At 37.6% G+C, this 26,903-nt stretch overlaps 1 protein-coding gene across 2 annotated transcripts in view; it reads left to right on the top strand.

The window, feature by feature from the left end:
* The window catches only part of Map3k15 (mitogen-activated protein kinase kinase kinase 15), a 119,265-nt gene that overhangs the window by 28,250 nt on the left and 64,112 nt on the right, over positions 1-26,903 (top strand). For both annotated transcript variants that reach the window (XM_047535783.1, XM_047535782.1), the window contains exons 4-6: positions 12,384-12,577; positions 15,620-15,788; positions 18,159-18,265. In XM_047535783.1, coding sequence (XP_047391739.1) covers positions 12,384-12,577; positions 15,620-15,788; positions 18,159-18,265 — 470 coding nt within the window. The remainder of the gene's footprint in view (positions 1-12,383; positions 12,578-15,619; positions 15,789-18,158; positions 18,266-26,903) is intronic.

The raw sequence follows: 26,903 nt of genomic DNA, 5'->3' as shown, positions 1-26,903 counted from the left end.
CAATCCTGTAAGAGTTCTTTATGTATTCTGGAAGCAGGTCTTTATCAGAGCTTCAGTTACTCAGTTCAGTTATCAGTTATTACTTTTATGGATCAGGCTCTTGTTGTTGTATCTAAGAACTCTTAGCCCAACTCAAGATGAGGAGATATTATTCCCGTATTTTTTTTTAAGTGTTGTAGTTTTGGCTCCAACATGTAGGTCTCAGATCCATTTTGAGTTCATTTTTGTGAGATGGGTATCCAAGCTCATTCTTTGACATGTGAATATCCAGTTGTTTCGGCACCATTTTTCTGAGAAGACTGTCTTTTTTCCCTATTGAACTGTTTTGACACCCTTGCTGAAACCAGCTGAGCCTCTATGTAAGGGTTTATTTCTGGACTCTTAGTCCTATTCCATTGAAATATATGTCTATCCTTATATAAGTGCCACACTATTTTGATTACTATTGCTTTAAAGTAATTTTTGAAACTGGGAAGTCTGAGTCCTCCAACTTCTTTTTCAACCTTTTTTTGGACATTTGGGGCTTTTAGCAGTCCCATATGAATTTAAGGATTGGCTTTCGTATTTCTGCAATAGCAGCAATAAAAACCCACACCATTGATAGAGATTGTATTGTATCTGTAGATTCTTATTGATAACAATAGTAAGTCTTCCAATTCATGAATGTGGACTGTTTTTCCATTTATTTAGATCATTAATTTCTGTCAACAACGTTTTGTAATTTTCAGCAAACAAGTCTTTTACCTCCTTGCCTTAAACTTACTCCTGGGTATTTTTTTTCTTTTGGATGCTCTTGTAAATGGAACTGTTTTTAAAATTTCCTTTTCAGGATTGAAAAGTGTTCAAAAGTCTTGTAAATACTTATCACATTTTAGTTCATAATTCAGTATTTGAGTTGAAATATAATTCAGTTTTCAGTCAGAGCTTTATAACAATGACTTTTTGCTTTTCCTGTATTTTTATCCATTTTAATTTTTATGCTATTTTCTGTTACTTCAGAGATAACAAAGTAACTACTCTTAGCATTTCAGCAATTCAGAAAACTTGTTTATGTGATGACAGATCAAGGTTGCACCTTTATGAAAGCAAAAGAATGAAAATGCAGCCAACCATGAGGCTAATTTATTGGTTAAACCTTGGAACTTCTTGATGGTTTGTCACGTGTACGTAGTCCTTAGGTGTTGTCTAACTTCCTTTGTTTTAATTTTCCTTTGCATGAATAACCATAGTTTTGAACTTATGAATATTTCACAGATTTATTTCTCCTGGAAGCAGAGTCTGAGATTGAGTTTAAGGTCCAGGAGATTTATTAAGGAGTGCCTTTGGGATTGACACTGGGCAAGGGGAGGGAATGAAATAGAATTGGGCAGAAGGAGAAATGGAGCTAAGATGCAGGACCAATGACAGCCTTGGCAAACCCCAAAGGGAAGTTGAGCTGGACTGGCCTTTCTGAGCTGTCCTAAGTCAGGATGAGATGGCCATAGTTTTATACCCCTGCATCCATCCATCATCAGAAGTGTAACCTTGGATAAGGTACTTTCTGCAACTGAGGCAGTTCCAGAAGGGGCGGACCGGAGGGACTGGGAGTTAAAAACTTCCAGTAGCTAGGGCAATATTTCCTTCCTTGAAAGGGGGTCTCAGCAGCATATCAAGTGTCTATCACATATAATAGTTTTAGATGGGAAATATCTAAATCATATATATCCCAAGACTAAAAAATAGATCTTCAAGGCTGATAGGCACTGGAATAATATTTTTCCATTGAATCAGTTGGTAATTACCTGAAAACTGCCTAACCTTGCCAGAGAGGAAACATGGGGACATGCACATTCCCTGTCCCCAGGAGACTTGCTGAGAGAAAATGAGGTGTTCCACCCATTACTTACAGTTGGAATTGCTAGAAGTATACTAGATCTCATTTTCATTTGTCATGTCCTAAAGCCAGAGTTCACAGTTGTTTTTTAAAAAGCAATGTTAAATTTCCAAGCTAGGATCACATTATTAAAAAGTACTTTATTAAAAACCATGTTATTAAAAAACTAATCTGGTTCCTGACCTCTGGACTAGGTGATTTTCTTTTTCCGGAAAATCAATGAGATTTAAGAGAAACGTGTTCCCATTAAAATGGTTATCTTTATAATCCAAATAAATTGGAAATTCTTTGAGAAACTGACATTGGCAATATTAGGGGCATTGTGTTCAATACTGGAAGTCTTCCTCCTGGCTTATGAACATGGTTAGACCATGAGTTCAAGGGTAACAGAATTTCTCCTGGTCTTTCTCTCTTGCTTTCCAAGTCTGAAGTTTCCTATGACTTCGGCTCCAAAATTATTAAACATATAGAGTGTTTAGGGACAGTTTGGTAAAAGGACAATTAAATTTCTTCTTTCCATGTCCTTTGAGTTTTCTGAGTTCAAAATCAAGTTGTCTACCACTTTTATTAATAAAGACTTCATTTCAAACAAGAAGGCTTCATCCCATAGTAGATGGAGAGGGAGAATTTTATTTTACACACAGAACCTGAATCATGTAAAAATCTCTGCTCTTTGAGTATTTATTTGGCTCATATGGCTGTTTTCTATCATTTCTACCTCATCTTAAATTCTCTACTACAGTCTTTTTGTCTTTTCCTACATGGCTATGATTTCACTTCTGTTACTCTCTTAAATTGAAGTATTCTGGAGGTGTGAAATATAAAACTTTTCTCTGTACCTCTTGAATATCACAGGTAACGTCAGATGTCACAGAACCAATGTCAGAACCACATTATTGATATTAAATTCTGCCTACCAACTGAACAAGTCTTTGGAATCCAGGATACCCATTTCTTTTCTTTAAATTGAGATATAATTCACATATCATAAAATTCACCATGCCCCCATCTATTTGTGTTGGGAATTTTGTGTAGCTCAATTTACTTAAGGGTATTTCAGAATGAAGTTGAAGTGACAAGAATCCTAGGAAAGGAGAGGAAAGGCCTGAGATTTGTCTAGCTCTGTAGTCATCTGTGAACCAGTTGGTTAACCTTCCTAGGTCTCAGATTCCTCCTCTATAAAATGAGACTTCTGAGATTTGTACCAGTTTTGAAATAATTGTCACATTATGATAGCCATTCAATTGTTTGAACAAAGTAGATCAACTATTGCAGTAGGTTAGTTAGCAATGTGTAGCTGTTTCCAGCAGGGATATCTTCATTTACCTTGCAGTGGCACAGTAACCTGATTTATCCTGTTGAAATCATTATACAGCTTCTATATATTTATTCCTCCTATGACCAGATAAATGTAGAAAGGTAGCAATGCAGAATGCTCTTTGCACTGATCTTTAAAAAGCAAAAAACTACCTGTGTTTTCCTGGACATGCATATGTGCTGATTTTTTTTTTTTATATACAAGGAATTGAACTCAGGGACACTCAACCACTGAGCCACATCCACAGCCCTATTTTTGTATTTTATTTAGAGACAGGATCTCACTGAGTTGCTTAGAGCTTCACTGTTGCTGAGGCTGGCTTTAAACTCTCGATCCTCCTGCGTCAGCCTCCTGAGCCATTGGGATTACAGGCATGCACCACTGAGCCCAGCATATGTGCTGATTTTTAAAGTTCTCCCCTAACTGGCTAGACAAAGATATTTATGAAGCTTACGCCTTGTAATCATTCTTTTTGGAATGGTATCAACTTGGATTTTTCCTTAATAAATTGCTTTGTCATGCAAGGTCACGTTAAATAATTTTTTTGTGAAAAATATTGCCCCATATTTGTTCCTAAGCTTGCTAAATTTTCTTAGAAATAGTCTTCTGGGCTTTTTCAATTTTGGTCTTCATTAAGGATTTGTGACCTATTTGCATTACAAGATCCAAAGAACCACATCCTGCCAGCAGTCAAGATGTGCATTCTTCTGCAAGTGCTAAGAACTTAGTTCATCTTGGCTGATATTAAACCACTGTCCATCTGCCTTTAATGCTTTCCCCCCTCTTCTGTTGAGGCCATGTGTTGACTGATTAAATGTTTGTATCAGTATAAAAAAATGTTCTCTGAAAGGTCAACCTGAAAGTCTCATTATAAAGTTCATCTGGAATAAACTCTTAACATATCATATTTGCTCCAAGGAATTAATTTACAAACCCTGTGCTGCTATTAACCAGCTATGCCACCAGTAACTAGCCATAAATAAAAATAAGTGCTGCTATAACCAGGCCCCTTGGTTTGTGTTTCCATCCTGGCCTCCTTGGTTAGTGGCCATGATAGAGCCCAATGGACAACTGAGAGGAGGTCTCGACATACTCTGCCTTCCTGAGCTGTCCTGGATAATCCAGGCAGCTATTTGTGGATGAGAAGTATGCTATATTACCAGAAAGCTTTACATTTGTATCCCATGAAGGAACATTGGCGTTTTATGGCCTCAGCTAGGATGTTCTATGTGATGCCTATGCAAAGAGTCCTAAGTGGCAAAGAACTTTTGGAGACATGGGATCCCTTTTTCATTCTGGAGGAGCCTATGCATCATTTTAACTTTCTTTTTCTTTTGGGTACTGGGGATTATTGAACTCAGGGGCACACGACCACTGAGCCACATCCCCAGCCCTGTTTTGTAGTTTTTTTAGAGACAGGGTCTCACTGAGTTGCTTAGCACCTCACTTTTACTGAGGCTGGCTTTGAACTTGCAATCTTCCTGCCTCAGCCTCCAGAGCCACTGGGATTACAGGCATGTGCCACTGCACCCGACTGTGCATCATTTTAGAGAATATGTTTAAATATTCTAAAATATAAAGAATTATAGGAAGACCAATTATGTTGAAATATAGTTATCAAACTGTTTTTAAAAATTTTATTTACTAATATGCTGCTATACTAATGTCAAATAATATCAAATATCAGGTCTAAAATGTGTCATAATTTTGGAGTAGCAATGGGTATAAAAGTTATTTTAAGGTATCTGCAGGAACTATAATGGGAAATTAAAAACCTGTGATTTCTATTAGTGACATCGTTTCATGTTTTGCTAATACCACTAGAGTATGTTACCTACGTTTCTGATTAAAGAAAGTCTTACATTTCAATTGAAAGCAACTGATGACAAATATGGATTTTTTTCTCATTCAAATTAACAGACCCCAAGTTCACAACTCCTGGTCTGGTCTAGAACTGTTGTACATAGCTAATATGTTTTGGATGCCCAGTATGTACAAAGCATTTCACGGAAATATTTATATTTCAGCCTCTACTGCCTGATAAGGTTGCCACCATTATTTTCCCCATTCTAAAGATGAGAAAACTGAGGTTTAGATAGATAAGTACATCTGGGTTGGAGTGGTGCTGGGAGTTAATCCTTGGCCCTCTGAATCCTTTGAGTTGGGATGAGACTGACTTATTTTAATGCTCATAGGGTCTTTCTTGTTCACCTAATCTCACAAATGTGAAAAGTAAAACTGCTCAGTTCTGTTTAGTGGGTGATGAAATTGGCATGCCCTCATACTCTGCTGGTGGGAGTGTAAATAAATTGCTTCATCTTTTATGGCAGACAACTCAGCCACACACATCAAGGACCTTACACTTATTATAGTAATTTCACTCCTGGGAAGCTATCTTTAGGAAAAGACCACAGTACAAAGATGCCATATACAAAGATGTTCATCTTAGTGGTACTTAGATGGAAATTTTCAAAGTAAGCAATAGGAGAATGGTTAAGTATATAAATTTAATAGATGGTATATTAAACAGGCATTTAAAATCATAATAACATTTGGGGCTGGGATTGTGGCTCAGTGGTAGAGCACTTGCCTAGCATGCCTGACACCCTGGGTTCGATCCTCAGCACCACATAAAAAATAAAATGAAGTAAAGGTATGTCCACCTAGAACTAAAAATATATATATTAAAGAATCATAACATTTAAGGCTTTATAATTAAACTTTTTTCTGGTGATCATATAGGATGGTCTGTTCATGGTGGTTATATTTATAGATGGTAGTAGTTCTGGAAAATTGAATTGCTGTGTTAGGAACTCAAAACTTTACAGGATGATTCCTTCATTTCCTACCCCCACAGTGTCAGAGATCAGTGGCTTTTACCTTGCCCTCTGACCTCACTTACTATATCAGAATCATCCTTTTAGAAATATTTGGAGAGTGTTTAGAATACGAGTTTACATATTAATGTGGCTAGAACACTGATTCTAATGCCCCTTTATGTAGGAAACTAAGCTGCCTTTGTTAAATTTGTTTTAATGAGCTGGATTCTTGAGATATTTTCATTTAAAAATGTAACAATTAGAAATAGCGGATCCTCGTTCACTATTGAACATGTATTTTGTTAATCATTGTTTTTCTTTAAATTTCTGGTCTCTCCACCAACAAAAGTCTGAATGTGGTCCATCATTTGAAGATGTTTGGGCCTATTCTTCCTCTTTGTAAGAACAAAAGTACTTGTGCTCAAAAGCCTGTGCTTTCATTTGGAAGTTTATGAATTGCTTTTTAAAATGTAGTCATTAGTCCCATTTTCTTTCTGTCAGATTTCTTAAACTTTTATACAGTTTCTGAAAGATTGTCTCAAAGGAAGTATTTTTACCTTCCCAAGTCTCTAGATTCCTGCTGTCTCCTCAGTCCTGTTTATTAAACTCTCAGCTGGTTCCAGAGTTCATGCATTTCTTCTCTTTCTCCTCATTTTTCTCTAACTATGGCTAAAAATTGGCTCCAAGGATCACCTCCTCTCCTAACTGCAGGGTCTCTGTTGCTACTGCTCTGCCTCCTTGAACAAGAACTGGTCACAGCACATATCTTATGGCTGTCAAAATCCTATTTTTCACACTTCATTATTTAGGGTTTGAGCAGGACTGGGGCAAAGTTTATTCTTGTGCTGTTTGGGAAGACTAGGTTTGCTGAAGGAATAATGTAAACAAGATTTCAGTAGAAACATTTGTTTTGGAAACAGTTGAAGATATAATAATTTTATGCAAATAGATCTGATTCTTTCACCTTCAATTTACCTACTTACCTTTCAGAGGCTTATGATTATTTAGTTGTAATGTTTATGAATATTTTTGTTATTGTTATGTCTTTTAATGAAACTAAGAAAAGGAGAGAGAATAGGGAGAGGGAGAGAGAAGGAGAGTGAGAGTGTATGTGTGATATTTGCTTTTGAAAAATATTTTTTAGTTGTTGGTGAATACAATACCTTTATTTTATTTATTCATTTTTTTGTGGTGCTAAGGATCAAACCCAGTGCCTCACGCATGCCAGGCAAGTACTCTACCACTGAGCCACAACCCCAGCCTGATATTTACTTTTTATTTACCATTTCTTGTCCTTTTCATTTGCTCTTGTGGATTTGAATTATCATATGGTGTCATTTCCTTATTCCAAAGCAGTTTTATTCCTACCTGTGTGCTATGCTTTTTGTTCTTATTGTCAAATAGCTTATATCTCTCTATATGTTATAAACTCTAAAATATGGATTATATACATCCTTTTGTACATTTGATTTTTTGTTGTTGTTGTTGGTACTGGGGATTGAACTCAGAGGTGCTTAACCACTGAGCCACATCCCCAGCCCTTTTTACATTTTATTTAGAGACAGGGTCTTGCTGAGTTGCTTAGGGCCTCGCTTAGTTGCTGAGGCTCACTTTGAACTCACAATCCTCCTGCCTCAGCCTCCCAAGTCCCTGGGATTACAGGTGTGCGCCACCATACCCAGCTCTACGTTTGATTTTTAAATCAATTAAGAAAGGAAAAGAAATTTATGGGGGCTGGGGAGATAGCTCAGTCGGTAGAGTGCTTACCTTGTAAGCACAAGGCCCTGGGTTCGATCCCCAGCACCAAAAAAAAAAAAAGAAATTTATGATATACTGCATTTTATAATTGTCTACATAACTACCTTTATTAGAATTATTTGTTTTATCATGTGGATTAAAATTACTGTCTACTCTCCCTTTCTTCCATCCTAAAGAACTTCCTTTAGTATTTTTGTAAGGTTGATCTGCTAGCATAAACTTATCTCAGTTTTTGTTTATCTGGAACTGTCTTTCTTTGATCTTCACTTTTTTCAAACTTTTTTTAAAAATATTTTTTAGATGTTGATAAACCTTTATTTTATTTATTTATTTATGTGTGATGCTGAGACTCAAACCCAGTGCCTCACACATGCTTAGGCAAGTGCTAGCACTGAGCTACAACCCCAACCCTCATTTTTGTGAAAGATAGTTTTGGTGGGTATATGATTCTTGCTTGACTCTTTTCCCCTGGTACTTTGGATATGTCTTCCCGTGGCCGTCTTTGTTTCTGATGAAAGATCAGATGTTAATCCTACTGGAATTTCCCCCGTACATGACATTTATCTCTTGCAGCTTTCAAGATTTTATCACTGTCTTCAAAAATTTGACTATGATGTGTTTCAATGTGGACCTCTTTATCTTATTTGAAGTTCATTTAGCTTGTTGAATATGTAGAGAAGTTAATGTTTTTCATCAAATTTGGGAAGTTTTCAGCAATTACTTCTTTCAGCATTTCTTAGCTTCTTTCTCCTGAGATATACCGATGGCATTTAATGATACTCTTCCATATTTTATTTGTTTTTCTTAGTTCTTTTTTCTCTGTTCTTCACACTAATCTCTATTGGTCTATATTAGGTTCACTGAGTCTTCCGCCACTCATATCTACTGAGCTCCTTCAGTGAATTTTTCATTTTGGTTATGGTATTTGACAACTCCAGAATTCTCATTTGGTTCTTTCCTTTCTTCATAGTTTTTCTTTACTGATAGTCTGTTAGACACATTGTCATCATGACTTCCTTTAATTCTTCGAGCAGGGTTTCTTTTAGTTCTCTGAACATACTTATGATAGCTACCTTCAACTCTTTGTCTGCTAAGGTCAATAGCTGGGTCTTTTCAGAGGCAGTTATTGTTGCCTGTTGTTTTTCCTGTATGTGGATCACTCTGTAGTGTTTCTTTGCATGTTTTGTCTTTTTTTTTCCTGAAAGCTGGACATTTTAGGTTGTATACTGTTGCAACTCTGGATATTGATCTCCCTCCCTCTCTTCTGCCTATGGGGCATGTTGTTTTTGTTTTTTGATTATTTACTGTGACTTGGTTGGACTAGGTCAGTGCAGTTTCTCTCTTTAGTGTGTAATCTTTGTTGTTACTCCCTGAAGGGCATAGCTTTTGGCATGTACAGTTACTCTGAGCCCTCTGTCCCCACCCAGGAATGACATTGGTTACAGCTGGCCTCTTTGACTCTTTCCCTGATCTTCCTGTTACGTTTCTGACTAATCTTCTTGTATTGGTGTTCCAACCAGTTGTTAGTCTCCCTTGTTGGCTGATTGGTCTGCCCTTTTTTGTTATCTTGAGGCTAGTCTGGTATAATTTCAGTCATGCCACTTTGTAGGAAGTCTTTAAGTCCAATCCTTGAGACTTGCTTTGACCTTAGAAAGGTTCCTCTTAAGAGTCTCTTTCTCTACCTCTCTCTGTAAAACTTATGATCTAGTCTACCTTTCATTTATTGCTATGATACAGATACCAGCCTTCTTTTAACTGCCTGCCACACCATGAATGAGGTGGGGCAAGAGCAATTAAAGCCCAGTGTTCTTGGCCTGCTTTGCCTAGGGTAGAGCTTCTGCTCTGTAAGTGGGGGACTGTGTGGAGAAAGGAAGTCCTGGTCTGCTTGACCACACTTCTAGAATAGAGCTTCTACACCACCAGGCTGTGGTAGATGAGAATACTTGTGGCTTGGTCTTTCCAGGAAGAAATGGTCATCTTGGACTGGGGATGAGAGGGAACTCCATCTTGGTCATGCCCTCCCAGAGTAGAACTTCTGTCACTAGGTGCTGGGCATGGGAGAGGAGCTGGTTATGGCTCAGATGCTTCAGAATTTCACTGTTCTTACCAAGATTTAATAAACTTTATTGAATATAGCTTCTCTATTGGATGGCCTTAGGACAATTTATGGAGACTTGACTTTTTTTTTTTTTTTTTTTGACCAGGGACTGAACCCAGGGGCACTTAACCACTGAGCCATATCCCCAGCCCTTTTATATTTTAGTTAGAGACAGGGTCTCACTGAGTTGCTTAGGGCCTCACTAAGTTGCTGAGTCCAGCTTTGAACTTGCAATCCTCCTATCTCAGCCTCCTGAGTCACTGGGATTATAGGTGTGTGCCACCATGCCTAAGGTCTTTATTAAAAAGAATTTTTACTAGTTATGGTTATTTTTCTGGGGATCGAATTTGAGGAACTTTTTGCATTTCCAACCCAGCTCTAATTAGGTTGTATTTCTTCAAAGGTATTTTACCTTCTGGACCTCACTGATCCATACAGCCCTTTCTTTCCTCCCTCTCAGTCTGAAATAGGAGGGCTTTTACCATGAACTTAACCAATTCCAGGTAGAAGAAAAATATTTTAACTTCTGAATTTATAAATGGCATTTAATTTAGGAACATGGTTTTCCTGGCATGGTTAAGGGAGAAACTTGGCTCTAACCTACCAAAACTTTAGTTTGCTGGCTAGTTTGAGTCTCTTTGAGAATTTGAAAGTGTTACAGGGAGGGGAAGGGTCTTTTTTTCTCTGGCGCAAGCAGTTCCTACTGATGAAGAAGTAGATCTGAGTCACCTTTCTCAGATGTCACCCTCACACACCTTAATTCTTGAGCCTTCTATTTATAACACTGGCACTTGTATTTTGAGGGGGTTAATGCCAATATCTGGTACCCACAAGGATGGTCACCAGCTGCTGTTTTGCAACAGGTTAAGTATTCTCAGAAAACCCTCTTTTCAGGGATAATGCAATATGAGAAAGTTTAGTCTAAAACAAACATTGACCCATCACCTATTTTTGTATGGTCTGGGAGCTAAGAATAACTTTTTAGTTTTTAAATTTTTTTAGTTTACCTTTTTAAATGGTTGGGAAATATGAAAAGAAGATTATTTCAGGACATGTAAAAATGTGAAATTTGCATTTGTATCCATGTATAAAGTTTTATTGACACATGGCCACGCTCGTGTATTTATACATGGTCTTTGTCTGCTTTTGTGCTACAACAGCAGAGTGGAATAGTTGCAACAGACACTGTGAGGTATGCAAGGCCAAAATATTGACCATCTGGTCCTTACAGGAAAAGTTAGGTGACCTGGTCTAAAATATGTTTTAGTGGAATAACCCCAGTAATTGCTTTTAACAAAATATTTTAGGATTCAAAATGTGTCATAATAGGGTTGTAGAAGCCCACCAACTTCCAAAAGAGAGTTTTAATATAATTATTTATATTTTAAGTTAGGCTAGAAATAAGAATGCTACCTGTCTTCATCTAAGCAGATCTTATTCAAAAGTAAAACTTCTTAAATATTTATTTCATGTTGTTGAAACTAGTTCCCACGTGTTGTAAGTTTTCCCAAGTGGTCTGTTTGATCTGAGATCATGATATTCTGACAGTTTTCTATGTAATTAATGAATTTGTTTTTAATTTAGAAGAAAATGTATCCCTTATTCTATGTCCCATTCTTGGAGAAAGTGTCCTTTCTAAGATTATGTCTGTATTATGTCAAAACTACCTAACTACCTCTGTTAGTTCAGTTTTAAAAATGTAAGAAATCAAATGAATTATTTCTGGTATCGTGTAAATTCTTCAAGTGGAAATACAAGGATTTAAAAGTCTGAAGTTGTAAGTTGCTTTTTATGATAGTGTAGGCAAATGACTGATCATGATATAAGAACGTTGTGTAGAGAATGGTGTTTTAACCTCCAAATGTGCTAAAAAACTGAGCACAGATATAATACTCTTTAAAGATGCTTATGCTTTACAAAGAATTATGATTTGTAGTCAAACTATAATTATTCCATAGAAAAAGGATACCATTTTTACCTATTATTAAGGCTACAAAAAATTTCAACAAATCTCTTTTCAAAAGATCTCTAAAACTAATCATAATTATTAATATATGCTTCCCACAAAGTTTTATTCAACAAAGTTTATATTTCATCTGTATGAAATTATCAAATTATCAAGTAATATATTTTTGTCTATGCTGAAAGAAAAACATATGCTATATTATAATCCTTGGTTCTCAGTGGGTTCAAGTTCCATCTGGTTTGAGGGGCATAAAATGAATCAATTGATTTCTTAGACTTTGAACCCTACTGTTTCTGCCAGTGAAAGTCAGAGACATACAGGTCAGCTCAGCATTTTAAACCAAATTTCTATCATATTATTTAAAAGATAGAGCTTCTGAAATTGAGTGGTTTCCTGTTTTATGCCTAATAGATTTGTAGTGGTATTGCATAAGTTGTTGTTCATACTGAAATACCTTTTTCTTTGTATCCCACCAGATCCTACCTGCTCAAAGTCATAGCTGTGCTTCTGCAACAAGTACTTTCTGCAACATTTTTGTTTTCTTTTTCCAGGCATCTAGTGGAAATTATTATTTCATCCCCTACATTGTGACACCATGCGCTGATTATTTTTGCTGTGAGAGTGATGCCCAGAGGCGAGCCTCGGAGTACATGCAGCCCAACTGGGATACCATCCTGGGCCCGCTGTGTATGCCCCTGGTGGACAGGTTCATTAGCCTCCTCAAGGACATCCATGTGACCTCATGGTAATTCTTACCAGCCACCAACAACCCTGGGAACCTTGTAAAATTTTCCCTTCGCTTTCAGGGAGGTAGTATACCTCGAAATGACCAGTATGCCCAGAGAATAACGAGCATTTGTCAATCATTCAAAAATCATCCTGGAATCCAGCCTCACTAATCTGAGTCACTGATATGAAAAGAATAGAAATGGAGTTAGGAGGTCAGAATTGGGCCTGTGTCTGCTCCTGACTCCCTGTGTGACCTTGATATGTACCTTCTCTTGTCTGTGACTGTTTTCTCCTCTAGAAAACAAGGAAGTTAAGTAAGCAATTTTTTTTAAACCATCAGTTTCAACTTGGAGATTCTGTTTCATGATCACTTCTGAACATGGTTTTACATTCTCTGTTACTGGTGTTCTTAAAATGCCTCAGCAAGGTCATTCTGACCTTGAGTTCTCATACTCTTGAGAACCTGCTTATCTTCCTGACTTCAGGATGTACTGTGACATGTGCTCTTGAGATTTATATCAGAGGTGGTGTGTAATACTTGCTCAGGTAGAAAGGTTTGAATGTGAGTCCTGGGTTAGGCGATTCCTAGCCACATAGCCTGGGAAAGGTCACTCCCTTCTTTGAACCTCAATGCTCAAGAAACCGCTCTAAAAGTTAAAGGCAGAAAAATTCTTCTTCTTAATCAACAATCCAGTTGTTTTGCTTGAAGCCAATTTAAAGGATTTATTCCTGTAAGTTGTGTCACAAGGAGGAGGATTTGTACTTCCAAAACAAATGAAAATCCAAAGGACTGGCAGAACTGATTTGTAATGAAATTTCAAGGACCTCATGTCATGTTTTGGCCCAAATCATGGCACCCTGAACCTTGGAGGGTTACTACTGAAGTATTAGCATAAAGTTCACATTTTGTTCTCTTTTTCTATCCCACAACCTCTTTTATGGATACAGACTTTCTTCTATAGACCTTAGTGGGGAAGAAGACTGGAAACCTAGACATGTGTGACCATACGCCAACACAAAAAGCAAATGGCAAACTTTTTGTGGCATGGTCCTGGAAAACCTCATTCAGTTTTACCATGCCAACAGTTGTCTAATTCCAAAACAAACATTTTAGTGATGTTTAGGGAGAAAGTTCTCCCAATATCATGTTTTCAGGTCTGACAAGGAGGTCAACTAACTTGAATCTGTCAGATGAGTCATATCTTTGCAAGAAACAGGTTCAAGTTTGTTTCTCATTCAGTGTATGTATGTATGTATTGGGAGGAAAAGAACTTTGATTTGTTTTAATTTCCAAGGGCTTGAACTACCTATTGGTAGATTCTACCCCATGATTGACTGGTGTCTGGCAGTAGGAGAGGGTAAATGGTACTTGTGATTGTAAACATCTATAATAGGGATGGCAGGTAAGTTTTAAGCTCACATGCCTATTTGGATAGATTTATAGTCTATTGTAAGTCCTATGCTAAAAAGGGCTTTGAAGCCATTTCCAAGTTCACATCGATTAACAACATCTTCCCTGGTTGCCAGAGGCAGAAATGGCTGCATGCTTATTACATATCTGGTGTCCCCAAACCATAATCAAGTCAGTGTTTTATTTACCTAAAAGTTATTGTTTTTATTAGATTTCTTCATTTATTAAAACTATTTTTCAGAATTACCCTTGAAAACGAGACTGAAGTATAACTTTTTACCATCAGGCCAAACTAATAACACTTTAATAGCTTTCATGCCTTTATAGTCTACCAAATGGGCAATGGCTGTCACCCAGTTTAATGACTCATTCAATTAATGACAAATTTTAAACACTGGCAGAGTTTGCTGATTTGCTCATCATTGGGATAATAGCAGTTGACAAATAAGGAAATAAAAATGAGAGCATTGCACTAATATTTTTACATTAAAACCCTTTCTGTGGGATGTCATTTCATTCTTTAAATGTTAATTGAGGTCTTATTATGAGCATTGGACCAGGCTGTTCAATGTATGCACATTTATATGGCATAGTTTTATAATTATTCAAAATAAGTATGATTTATTCTTGTTCAGTCTCATGTTGTTTCTCTAGGAAAGATGATTTAACCTACTCTTTTTTTTAAGAAACAGCTTAATTTTTCTCTCTACAATTAAATCATTTTAGCTTCTGTTTCTAATGGGTTGACAGTATTACTACTTGGCAGTGCTCATTCTCTGTTTAAAAATTAATTGGAAAATAGGCAAGATATTTAAATCAATCTTTGGTCATTGTACGTTGGCCTCTGTACACCAAATTAGGTTGTTTTTCAAGGTTTTATTCCAAGTATCAGATATTAGCATTGACTCTGTGAGAGGCTATGATCACATTTCAGTGTGGATTTAAACTGCTTTAAATGTTCTTACATATCCTCATTATTAGCTAGGTGCCCTCATATATGAGATTTTATATCTTATATTAGAAAAACATTCTGGCAGTGAAATAAGACAAGGAGAGTAAAGAAGTGAAAGGCAAAGTTTTCCGAGAGCTTCCTAGCATGTTCTCTGTGTACCCCTTTTTAGATTGCCCAGAGGCATGACACCAGTTTCCAGCTCTCCTTCAACTGGAGAAAGCTTCATGACTACTACCTGGGGACACTTAATAGATAAGAATAGTTTTTAAATGAATTTCCCTATATTTCATGACTTCGGGAGTTTTGTTTGGCTTTGTGATAATCTTTGCTGGTAGGGAAAATAAATATTCAAGTTAGGTACCTTCTTGCCTTCTGTGTGTTTCAAAATACCAGAGAAAGTAGATCAAGTTGTATAGAAAGTTCTGTATATTGTTTGGATATTTCAGCTTTGAAAATATTTTAAGGTTGTAACGAGCTGATTTTTATTTGTTACCAATATTGACTCATTTCAGCAAAATGGGAATAACAAATTGAAGCCTCTCCTGTTTGCTGCATGAGGAGGCTCAGGTCTGGGCCAAGGTCACCATGTGTTAGATTCAGTCATGTCAATGAGAACCATATTTATTTGAGCACCAAAGAGAAGGGTCCTGGATGCACATAGATATAACTAGAGGTTTTCCTGTTCCTTTCTTTAGTGCTTATTACAAAGAAACCTTGTTGAATGACATCCGAAAAGCCAGAGAGAAATACCAGGGCGATGAGCTGGCAAAGGAGCTGGCTCGGATCAAACTCCGCATGGATAATATTGAGGTTCTGACATCAGACATCATCATTAATTTACTCCTGTCCTACCGAGATATCCAGGTATGAAATGCGCCTAGCTGAGGCTAGCATATACAAATTTATCCTCGTGTGAGTGTATTCTCATTAGGTATATGGTGTATTCTCACTAGGATATTCTTTTACTAGGTGTATGGTGAAGTAGCTATTTTATATAAATGGGTCTGTGACCAGGTTAGATGTCATCCAGCTTTTTTTTATCAGGGTGAAAGTTTTAGGGAAGTTTTTTTTTAATATTTGGGCTAGTGTGACCATGCCAATAAGAGATCACATATAAAGCACTGCTTAGTATAAGGAATTAATAATTTAACAGTTTATATACACTTCATGCTAAGCATAGTTCCAAGCCTTTTGCTAATCCTAAATTCATTCACTCCTCTTAACAAACCTATGGCGTAGGTTTATTTTATTTATGCCCATTTTAAAAATGAGAAAAATGAGGTACAGAGAAATTAAGTAACTTGCCCAAAGTCCCACAGCAGTTAGTGAAACCAGGATTTAGCCTGAGGCTGACTGACTCCATTGTCCTTGTTCTTATCTTCTCTGCTCTGCTCTGTCCTTTAGGCCTTTGTTACTTCTTTTAATTTACCAGACTCATCAGTTACAAAGTAGGAGTAGCAGAGGCATGTCCAGGACCCAGAGAATATGGATATTTAGTCTGAAACAGGCATCAGAAGCTACTGGAGAGTTCTTGAGACAGAGCTTGTGGGATGTGGTACTACCATGGAGGAAATTGAGCATTTCCTCTTCTGAGTTTAATGCCTTTGAGACATTCCTAAGGGAGTCTGCCTCCTTTCCCTCTGGAGGCACACAGGGTAATGTGCAATACTTGTAGAATCCTACAAAGTCACATTGGAGGTTGTTGGCCACTCTTCTTTAAATCTCAGTAATGGAGGTATCCATTTATGCCTTGGACCAAGAATAATCAACTGCTAAGGATCTCATGCCCCTAGTGATGAACAGATGCAACTGATTTTAGTAACAGGTACCATTAGGGATTGTGATAATAATTAAAGTATGCACCATTGCACCATTGGACAAGGATTGACTTTTCTTGAAGGCTTTCTTCCCTTGAGTTCCTGGCTTCTGGCTTCCTTCTGCCCTTGCCTTCATGCATCATCCCTTCATTCCCTGCCCCCCCCCCCCCGCCTTTTTTAGGTAGCCCTTCTTTTTTTTTTTTTTTTTTTTTTTTTTTTTTTTGCGGTACTGGGGATTAAACCTAGGGCCTTGTGCCTGCAAGGCAAGCACTCTACCAACTGAGCTATATCCCCAGCCCTCCCTTCATTTCTTAACCTTTCATTGATGAACCTCTTAGGCTCAAATGTGAGCCAGGAGGTTCCTGGAATCCATTGTCTTTTCTTTCCTGGGCCAGTAGCATCAAATGCAGAGTCATAAGACAGGCTTATAATTTCTTTAAGAAGCCCTCCTCTGCCAACAATGTCTGGCAGCAAGTTGGCTGATACCAATGATTGTAAACCTGGCTGAAAGGTTAACAGGAAGCACTGCTAAGAGGGGACCTAACTGAGACACAAATGGTAGCAGTTTTTCCCTAGGTAATTATGCAGCATTTAGAACAGTGGTTCTCAACCAGGAAGCATCTGATAGCATCTAAGGACATTTTAGTTGTCAAAACTCTGTGTGGGTGTGTGTGGGTGTGTGTGTGTATGTGGGTGTGTTTCACTGGCTTCTAATGAGTAGAGACCAGGGATGCTGCTGCCTAGTACACAGTAGTACACAGTACAGCATCCCACAACAAAGAATATTCTGGGTCGAAAATGTCAATAGCGCTAAGGTTGAAGAATCCTGGTTTAGATTAATTTGATTGATTCTGGTAAAACAAGAAGGACTAAGATGTTTTCTCCCTTTACATGGGAAGTCGACTTTAAGTTTTCTTATGTGTAGGTCTGGCTCACTTTAACATAGCTCTGCTGATGGTTTTAACCCTCTTAGACTCAAAACACAAAATAATAGCCATTTCCTGGTTGCTAGGGCTCACTTGCTTTTTTTTCCCTGCCTTTGGATTTAACAGTTTTCCCTCAATCCCTCTGTCCCCTTTGGTAACAGGAATTCCTTCTCTGTCTTCTCTCTCATTCATCTTATTTTCTGATTTTTTTTGTTCTAGTGAAGGCTATAAGTAACTTCACTAAATACTCTATGCAAGGAAAGACTTGTCTTTTTTAAAATATTTTTTGGTTGTCAATGGATATTTTTATTTTATTTATTTACATGTGATGTTGAGGGTCGGACCCAGGACCTCACACATGCCAGGCAAGCACTCTTCCACTGAGCCACAACCCCAGCCCAAAGGCTTGTCTTTAAATTTAGAGACTGTCTCATGTTTATAAATATTTAGAAAAATCTTCTCTTTCTCACCTTGAGATCTCTTGCCAACAGGACTATGATGCGATGGTCAAGCTGGTAGAAACTCTGGAGATGCTGCCTACGTGTGATTTGGCTGATCAGCATAATATTAAATTCCACTATGCATTTGCAATGAATCGGTAAGAATGATAATGTATTTGTAGGTTCCCCCCCCCGTATGAGCGATTAAACCCAGGACACTTAACCACTGAGCCACATCCCAGTCTTCCTTTGTCTTTTATTTAGAGACAGGGTCTTGCTGAGTTGCTCAGGGCCTCACTAAGTTGCTGAGGCTGGCTTTGAACTAGCAATCCTCCTGCCTCAGCCTCCTGAGCCACTGGGATTATGGGAGTGTGCCACCACGCCTGGTTCTGTAAAGTTTTAAAACATGCTACGTGTTGAATTCTGCTTCCTTCTTTTGTTCAACATTCATTAAGTATGAGCCAGGTCATATACTAAATGCCAAGGTTGTGAATATGGGCAAGTCACAGTCTTCCCTTAGGGACTTGGTCTTTGGAACATGTATTCCAGCTGTGAGATCAGGCATGTAAATAAATCCTAATTGCGCAGGGTGGTACATGGTTTAATGAAAGGTCCGAAGTGATAAGGACATATAGTAGAGGGAAGGAATTATTCTACTTGGGTGTTTTAGAGAAGCTTCTTTGAGGGATGGTGAAAACATTCCATTTGACTGTACCAGAGTGTGATCATAGAGTTCTTCATATGCAAGGTGCCCTCAGGGAACATCTATTGAAACCAGAATGCAAATGCAGGTGATAAAGCTGAGAACATGAATGGAGGACCATGTCTTAAAACAACATTGCATACGTGAATAAGGAGTTAATGATATTTCGTGGATTGTGGATGGCTGGTTTAAGCAACGGGATCAATGTTGTGTGTAGGGAATGAGGGTGCTGTCTTTATGTACCAGTACAATCTGAAATTGGGATTTCAAAGGGCTGGGCTAAGCAGAGTGTGAAACTTGGAAATTTCATGCCTAGAGATCATAAGCCTCAGAAACTTCATTGGTACGGGTATTCGCTAAGATAATATAACAAAAAGGTCACAAATGCAGTAATTTAAATAAGACTGAAATTTCCTTTCACATGGCAGGCTAGAGGTGAGTGGACCAACCTAGCACACAGCACTGTTTCAGGAGTTGTTTAATCCAACTATTTTATAGCTCTTTCATCTGTTACAGTATTGGTCCTATCTGCATAGTTGAAGCTAGGTCACTGCCATCCTGTGTTCTAGACTATGCAATGAAGTCTGGGGTGGGAGAGGAAACCCAGGGCAAGTGATTTCCTTTAAAGCAAGTAGAATTTACACATGCCGCTTCTGTCACATTCCATTGGTAAGAACTCAGTCACATGACTCCATTTAATTACAGGGAAAGCTGGGAAATGTAGTATGTAGCTAGGTAGCCATACACCCAGCCAAACTTGGCTATTATGGATCTGCAAGATAACTAGGAGTTTGCCACATTCAACCTCATAAAACTCCAAATGCCTAAATTTCTTAGTTCCACCATCTCCCTTCTTCTGATTGATAATCTGTAGGAAGAGGAACTGCATTTGGTGAATATCATTAGAACCATTCCCAGATATACTCCCTAATGGACCTGAGCTCATACAGCAGAGTACTCTGGGAGGTTATTCAAACTTATCTGGAGAGCCAGAGAGTTCTGGAACCTCCTTATCAACCTTCCATAACCAATATCTTCAACAGAAAGTGAATGAGATGAGGGTTGAGCGTAAGCTGAGTTAGAGGACTTTTGTGTTGGATTTCCCAGTTTCAGAACTCTTCTTTGCTTCAGCAGCTGGATTGGGGTATAGGTTGTTGACCTGACACTGGCAGCATCCACAGGACAGCAGCAAAATAAGAGCCTGTGTCTTTGGGAACCTTGTAACACATGCAAGGTCACATTTTTTTTCTGTTAAATCAAGGCAAAATTTGTGGTCAGTGAAACTTGTAGACCTTAAGTCCATAATTTGATGAGTCTGACAAACGAATACACACATAAAAACAACACCCCAATCAAAATAGAAAATATTTTCATCATTCCAGAAGTTCCTTATGCCCTTTGCCAGCAGCCCTCACGCCTTCATAGTGCAACCACTGTTGCACCCTCTATCTCCATAGGTTAATTTTGCTTGTCCTTGAACTGTTATCACTTGTGAAGTTCGTGGGAGAAAGCTTAGCACACTGTAAGTGGTATAAAAATTGTCTTATTAAATAAAAACTGAGAATCATACGAGTCACTCATTGCCATGTATTTTCCCCAGGCAGAGTAGAGGTAACTGTTGCCAAACAGATAATGAAAACAATTGATTTACCATTCTCTCAAGGGAATAAAAGAGTAAAACAGGTGTATTAATCAGCTTTCTGTCACTGTGACAAAATACCTGAGAAAAACAACTTAAAATAGGGAAGATTTATTTTGCCTGTCTCAGAAGCTTCAGTCCACTTGCCTCCATCTCAAAGTGGGCTTGTAGTGAGTCAGAACATCATGATGAGGAGCACATGTGGAACAAAACTGCTCACTTCATGGTATCCAGGAAGCAGAGAGCTAAGAGACAACATATCCCCTTCAAGGACATCCTCCCAGTGACCTGTTTCCTCCAACTAGGCTCTAACTTTTACAGGTTGCACCACCTCCTAATAGCACCACAGATTGGCAACCAAGTTTTTAGTACATGGCCTTTGGGGGTTCACATGCAAACCATAACAACAGGACTTGAAATGGGAAATGGGTATTTGAGAGAATTGGATGTGGCAGGAGGAGGTGATCCTGAGATGAATACCATTTCCAATTTAGAAGATGAATAGCCAGTATTGCATGCCAAAGAGCCATCTTTCTCTTTGCCTTCTAGCCTGATTTCCTCCTGTTAGACAGAAGCTCCATGTTGTAAGCCAGGCAGGATCCTCAATGCTGAGAACCTTATCCCCTGCCCAAACTAGGGATTTTCTATAGAATTGCAGCATTTGCTTCATTTATACAGGCAATCCAGTTCTGATTTTCACATTTTTTTTTCCTTCAGATTCAACTTGGACTTCTGTCAGCATAGTTTCAGTAGGATTTAGCATTGTGTACAGTTTTGGGGAAGCTTATGGTGTTTTCTGTAGGGGGGAAATAGTGATGGGCAAAAAATGAGTCTTCCTGCATTACTATTGACCTTTAACTCTTAGGAAGTGGAGCAAATCATGACCATAAATTAGTTACTAAAAGTTGGCAGGAATGAATGACGTTTGACCCTCAGATGGCAAGGTTTCCCTGTCAGTGGAAAAGCTGGTCTGAGCCAGCCAGCTTTTTATGGTATCTTCCACTTCACTGCATTCAGAAGCCCATTCAAAGCTACTTCAAGTTTCCACTGAACAGTTAAACTACTACCTCTCAATGGCATGGAATCCTTTGTGAGCAGTTGTTGTTTGCTGTTTCTTTTACAGATCGGACTTTATTACTCAGTAATGCATGCAGAATATCCTGACCAGAAATCCAGTTAGTGGGGCATAATGGCCCAAAAAAGAATAGCAGAATCAGTCTTAGGTTTAAAACAAAATGAAATTTACCTGTTGCAAAATAGAAGGCATATATTCATATTCTCCTTCTTGTATCTTTTGATCAAGACCACCAATTCCAGCAAAAGTTACCTTTGAATTGCTTAGCACCTGGAGGGGAAACTGAATGTGTAATATATTTATTTATTGAAAGAAGTAAGTCAAAGGGAGTGGTAGAGGAAAAAAGATACTCTTTGGGCCCTAAAAATACATACAGGGGAGAATAGATGAAAGTGACTGAATCCACCCCACATCAGAGGGGCTCCATGCTTGTTCCAGAACCTATAACTGGCACATGTGTCTCATCTGAGCTTGATAACCAAGTCATTGCTTGGGTGAAGGGACACTTTCCCTAAGAGGCAGTGGTGTAGGCTCATCGCCTCTGCAATAACCATCAGCCTCCTTTTGTCTCTTATGTTCACTGTTCAATATCACCATCTTCATTTCTAGGTCTGTATAAAATTTTTTATTCTATATTTATCCAAAGTAGAAAAATGACATCTGCCCACTGTTATATAGTGCATCGTCTTTGGGCACTTAAAAGCATATTACAAAAGGAGATGTATTTGTTGTTGCTTTCTCAGTGGTGAAGATAACCACAAAATCATGTAGTCCATGATTTAGAGAGGATGGAGAAAGAAATAAAGGTAGAGTCCCCAAATGTAACAGCTGGTCAGTAAGACATCTGGGACCGAACTAATTTTGACACAGCATGCTACAGATACTTCCTACTTTCTGTCTATCAATTTGACCACTTCAGATGCCTCAGATAAGTAGAATAATTCAATATTTGTTTTTTGTGCCTGCCTTATTTGACTTAGCATAATGCCCTTAAGGTTCATCAAAGTTGGAGTATATAGTAGAATTTTCTTTGTTTTTAAAGCTGAATATATTCTGTTGCATGGATAGGCCATGTCTTATCTGTCCTTTATCCCCCAATGGATGTTTAGGTTGCTTTTATCCCCACATTATAGTGAATAATGCTGCTGTGAACGTGAGTGTGCACGTATCTCTTTGAGATCCTGCTTTCAATTCCTTCAGATATGTGCCCAAAAGTGGGATTGCTGAATCATATAATAGTGCTATTTTAAATGTTTTACAGAAAATCCATACTGTTTCCCATAGTGACCAGATGGTGTATAATATCTCCAGATAACATCTCATACTCATGTTAGTATAAAAAAAATAGAAAATAAATACTTCACAGTATTTTTATAGAAGCATCCTAATGAGTATGAAATGATATCTTATTATAGTTGTAATTTACATTTCTTTGATGATCAGTGATGTTGAGCATCTTTTCGTATTCTTCTTGGTCATTTGAATATCATCTTTGGAGAAATGTCTGTTCAAGTCCTTTTCTGTTTTAAAATCAAGTTATTTGGTTTTATCATTGTTGAGTTGTAGGAATTCTATGTTCTAGATACTCTGATCAGTTACATGAGTTGCAAATTTTTTCTCCCATTGCATAGGATGTCTTTTCACTTTGTTGGTTGTATCCTCTGATGCACAAAAAGGTTTTTTTAAGATTGATACAGTCCCATTTGTCTATTTTTACTTTTGTTTCCTGTGCTTTTGGTGTGATATCCATTACTTAATTGCCATAGTATATACTTTCGGTAGCAAAAAGCCAGTTACATTATTTTTTTCTGAGAAACGAGCCATCTTATTATCTTCTGAGTTGTAGCTCTGCCAATAATACATGTTTTCTTTTCGAAAAGTATTTATCCCATCTCTCTGGCCTCCTTGAGCCTGACAACATCCTTTTTTGTCTCCTTCCTGCTTTGGTTCCCTCCTTTTTGTCCTTCTTTATTTATAGACTTACTTGTGTGTCAGCAGAAGGGCCATGTGTAAAGGAAGAGAGAGCTCATAAGGGGTGACTGAAGTTAATGAGTGATTTAAAAAATATAATCATACATGTACATTATTACACACACACTTTTTAGATAAGCCAACTGTTCTCTTCAGATTACTGCAGTACTCTACATTCACTTTGACAATGCTGCTGTTATTCAGAATAGTATGATGTCAGTTGGGAGAGGGGATGTTTTTCATTTGAAATGACCTTAAGAAACAACTTAAGGGTTTGGGGTTGTAGCTCAGTGGTAGAACGCTTGCCTAGCACGTGTGAGGTACTGGGTTCAATCCTCAGCACTGCATGTAAATAAATAAATAAAATAAAGGTCCATCAACAAATAAAAATATTTTTTAAAAAGAGAGAACTTACAAGGCACATGGAAAATTAATATCATTCCAGTAGGTTTTGCAGGCAGGCAGATCTGGATTTGAATTCCAGTACCTGTACTTAAGTGTTACGACCATGACCAAGCCATTTAACCTCCCAAAGCATTACCTTCCTCATGTATCAAACAGGATAACAACATCTACTATGCTGTAAGTACAGGTTGAGTATCATTTATCCAAAATGCTTAGGACCAGAAGTGTTTCCAATTTCAGATTTTTTTCAGATTTTGGAATATTTGCGTAGACTTTACCAGTCGAGTATCCCTAATGTGAAAATCTGAAATCTGAAATGCCCCAATAGGATCTTCAAAATGTTTCAGATTTTGGAGCATTTCAAGTTTTGGATTTTGGTTGTCCAGAAAACATTTAACTTTGGAATGATTTGAGAAATATTTCAAAATCACTGTGCTGTTGACAACCCACAAAACCAGGGACTGAACTGCTGTGAAATAAATGAAGATAATGGGAATTAATGAGGGGTTCTAAAAATTAAGTAAGAATATAAAATTAAAAATTTTAACATAGTTCCTGGCACATAGAAGATGCTGTGTCAATGTTAATTGCCCTTCTATTTCCAAAAAGAGAACCTAACCTCCAGTGTTAGGTCATCTTTAATGATGGTCTGAACCTAAGACAACATTGTGGCCAACTTTTCTGTCAGTCTAAGAAAATACAACACTGAAAGAGTTAGACTAATATACTTAAAGACAATTAATAAAGAACTTTCTCCCCCATCTGACATCAAATTTTCTATCAATGAGATTTAAGAACATAGTTTCTTATGTTTGTATGTTTTTCTCATGTTCTTTTTTTAAAAAAATATACTCTGGTAGCTTATGACATTTTCTCCAGAGCATTAAGGGCAGCTACAGGAGACTCTGTTTTAACATGTATTTCATCTTTACAACTGGACGTCCAGAAATTTACAATAATAGAAGCCTTACCAGTTGCTCACTTGATTAATGTTTTAAGGCTCATGAGAGCAAGTTTTGTAGTTTCCAGCTTCAGATATCATTTGAGAATCAGGAATTTGTTGGTAATTAATTTTGACATGCAGAATAAACTATTAATTATTAACAATTCCTGAGGAAAAACCTGACCAGTGTAGTTGCTATTAAGCCTTCCACTTGGCACTCTGAATAAATAGCATATTAACCTTCCACACTAGTTGCATTCATAAGTCTCCAGTTGCCATATAGAATCTGGAAGACCAAACTGTAAGTCCAAGAGATACTAGGGAAAGCTACCTTCTCACCCTCTGCCCAAGGACTCCAAACAAATGGAAAAGGACATGGTTCCATTTAGGAAACTTTTATTGAGAATTGCTTGTAGATTCAGCCTCCTGTGCCTTTGAATATATATCGAGAGACTTCACATGCATTCATTCCTGTCACTGTTGCCCTTGAGATAGAGATGTTGATCAGGAGGAAACAAGGAGATGGCCTTTCTGATTTCCCGGGACAAATCTCTGTAGACTGGAGGACCACCAAATCAATACTGTAACCCCCTTCTAAATTTAAGGATGGAAATTTACATTTTATTTAAGATGAAATATCAGTAAGGGAGTCTGACATAATGCTTTACTTGTGATTCAGAAAAATCATGTTTTAGTATGAATGAATACTTTGCAGTGCATCATATCTCTTATTTAAGTGATACAAAAAGGAGACTTTTATATCTGTGTTGAAGGACTTATGAAGAAAGGCATTTTGGGGATGGGGAATGTGTTGGTTTGGGGGTTAGGTGGCCTGTGTTCTATCTCCACTTTTTTTGCTGCCTAGGAGGGTATCTGTGGGCAAGTCACTTGACTTCCCTAGGAACTGGGAGTGTTTGAGATCAGAAATGAAAAGGAGGAAGGGTGGGTTGTAGGCTGGGTATCATCAGTTAAGGTTTTTGTTTTTATTTTGCTTTTTGTTTTGGGTTATACTCAAAGTGCCAGATTGCAAGATCACCTGGTACCATCCCAGGTGTTTTAATGATTGATGTTTGATGAGATAGGAAGGTAAGGTAGGCTTACCTGGATGAAGGTTTGGTTTAAAATAGAATAGATAGCTGAGGAGGGAGGTTAGTCTCAGTGGTTGAGAACCTTGACTGGTAAGCTAAGGAATTTGGATTTTGTTCTGTAGACACTAGAGTTACTGAAGGTTATGTAAGCAGACCAATTTGAGCCAGGTGCCTAACTCTACAATTGCTGCATTGCCTTGGCCTTACGCAGGTCACTTCACTTTTATGGACCCGATAGTCCTCTTTTTTTTAAAAAAAGAATTGGACCAAATGATCTTCAATATTGCTTTCCTTTCAAAAGTTCTTTAAGTCTGTAACATAAAGCAGTATTTTATTAGTTAAATGATCATAGACATATTTCTTGAGCCCCTGTCTTTATAGTGTATCCTTTATCCTACCAGTAATCTCAGTCTTATTAGGTGGATATAAGTTCAGTTATATCATCATATCAGGGACAGTAAAATCTCTGCCATATGCTTTGAGTTATTAGCACATTATTTTAAAAATGTTTTACTTGAAAAATAAAGAACTTATCAGAAGAACACAGGTTAACCAGAAGGCATATTTATGATTTTTTTTTTATGGTGCTGGGGATCAGACCCAAGACCTTACATATGCTAGGCAAGTACTCTACCACTGAGTTACATCCCCAATCCCCAAAGCCCATACTTATTATTTGTTTTGGTACTAAATGCCACATTTTCCTTAAATTATTTGTCTGTCACTTTACCTAGTCTCTGTCTGCTTTTGTTGTTGTTCCTGTTGTTAGGGAATTAATTTCAAAGCAATTCAAGATTGTTATTTTTTCATGAATTTTTCTTAATAAGAACTTTCTATGTACTTCTAAAGTCATAATCTAAGTTCTGCCCAGAGTTAGCATCTGAAGTAAGAATTTGGGGTCAAATAATGTATTTTGGAGGTGATTGATCCTAGGACGCTTCAGAAGGAGAAGTGGAAAAAAAAGCACTAGAG

Source organism: Sciurus carolinensis, chromosome X, assembly GCF_902686445.1.
Source record: "Sciurus carolinensis chromosome X, mSciCar1.2, whole genome shotgun sequence".
Lineage (NCBI taxonomy): Eukaryota > Metazoa > Chordata > Mammalia > Rodentia > Sciuridae > Sciurus > Sciurus carolinensis.
The sequence above is the reverse complement of the archived record's forward strand: the minus strand, read 5'-3'. Positions and strand labels throughout refer to the sequence as shown.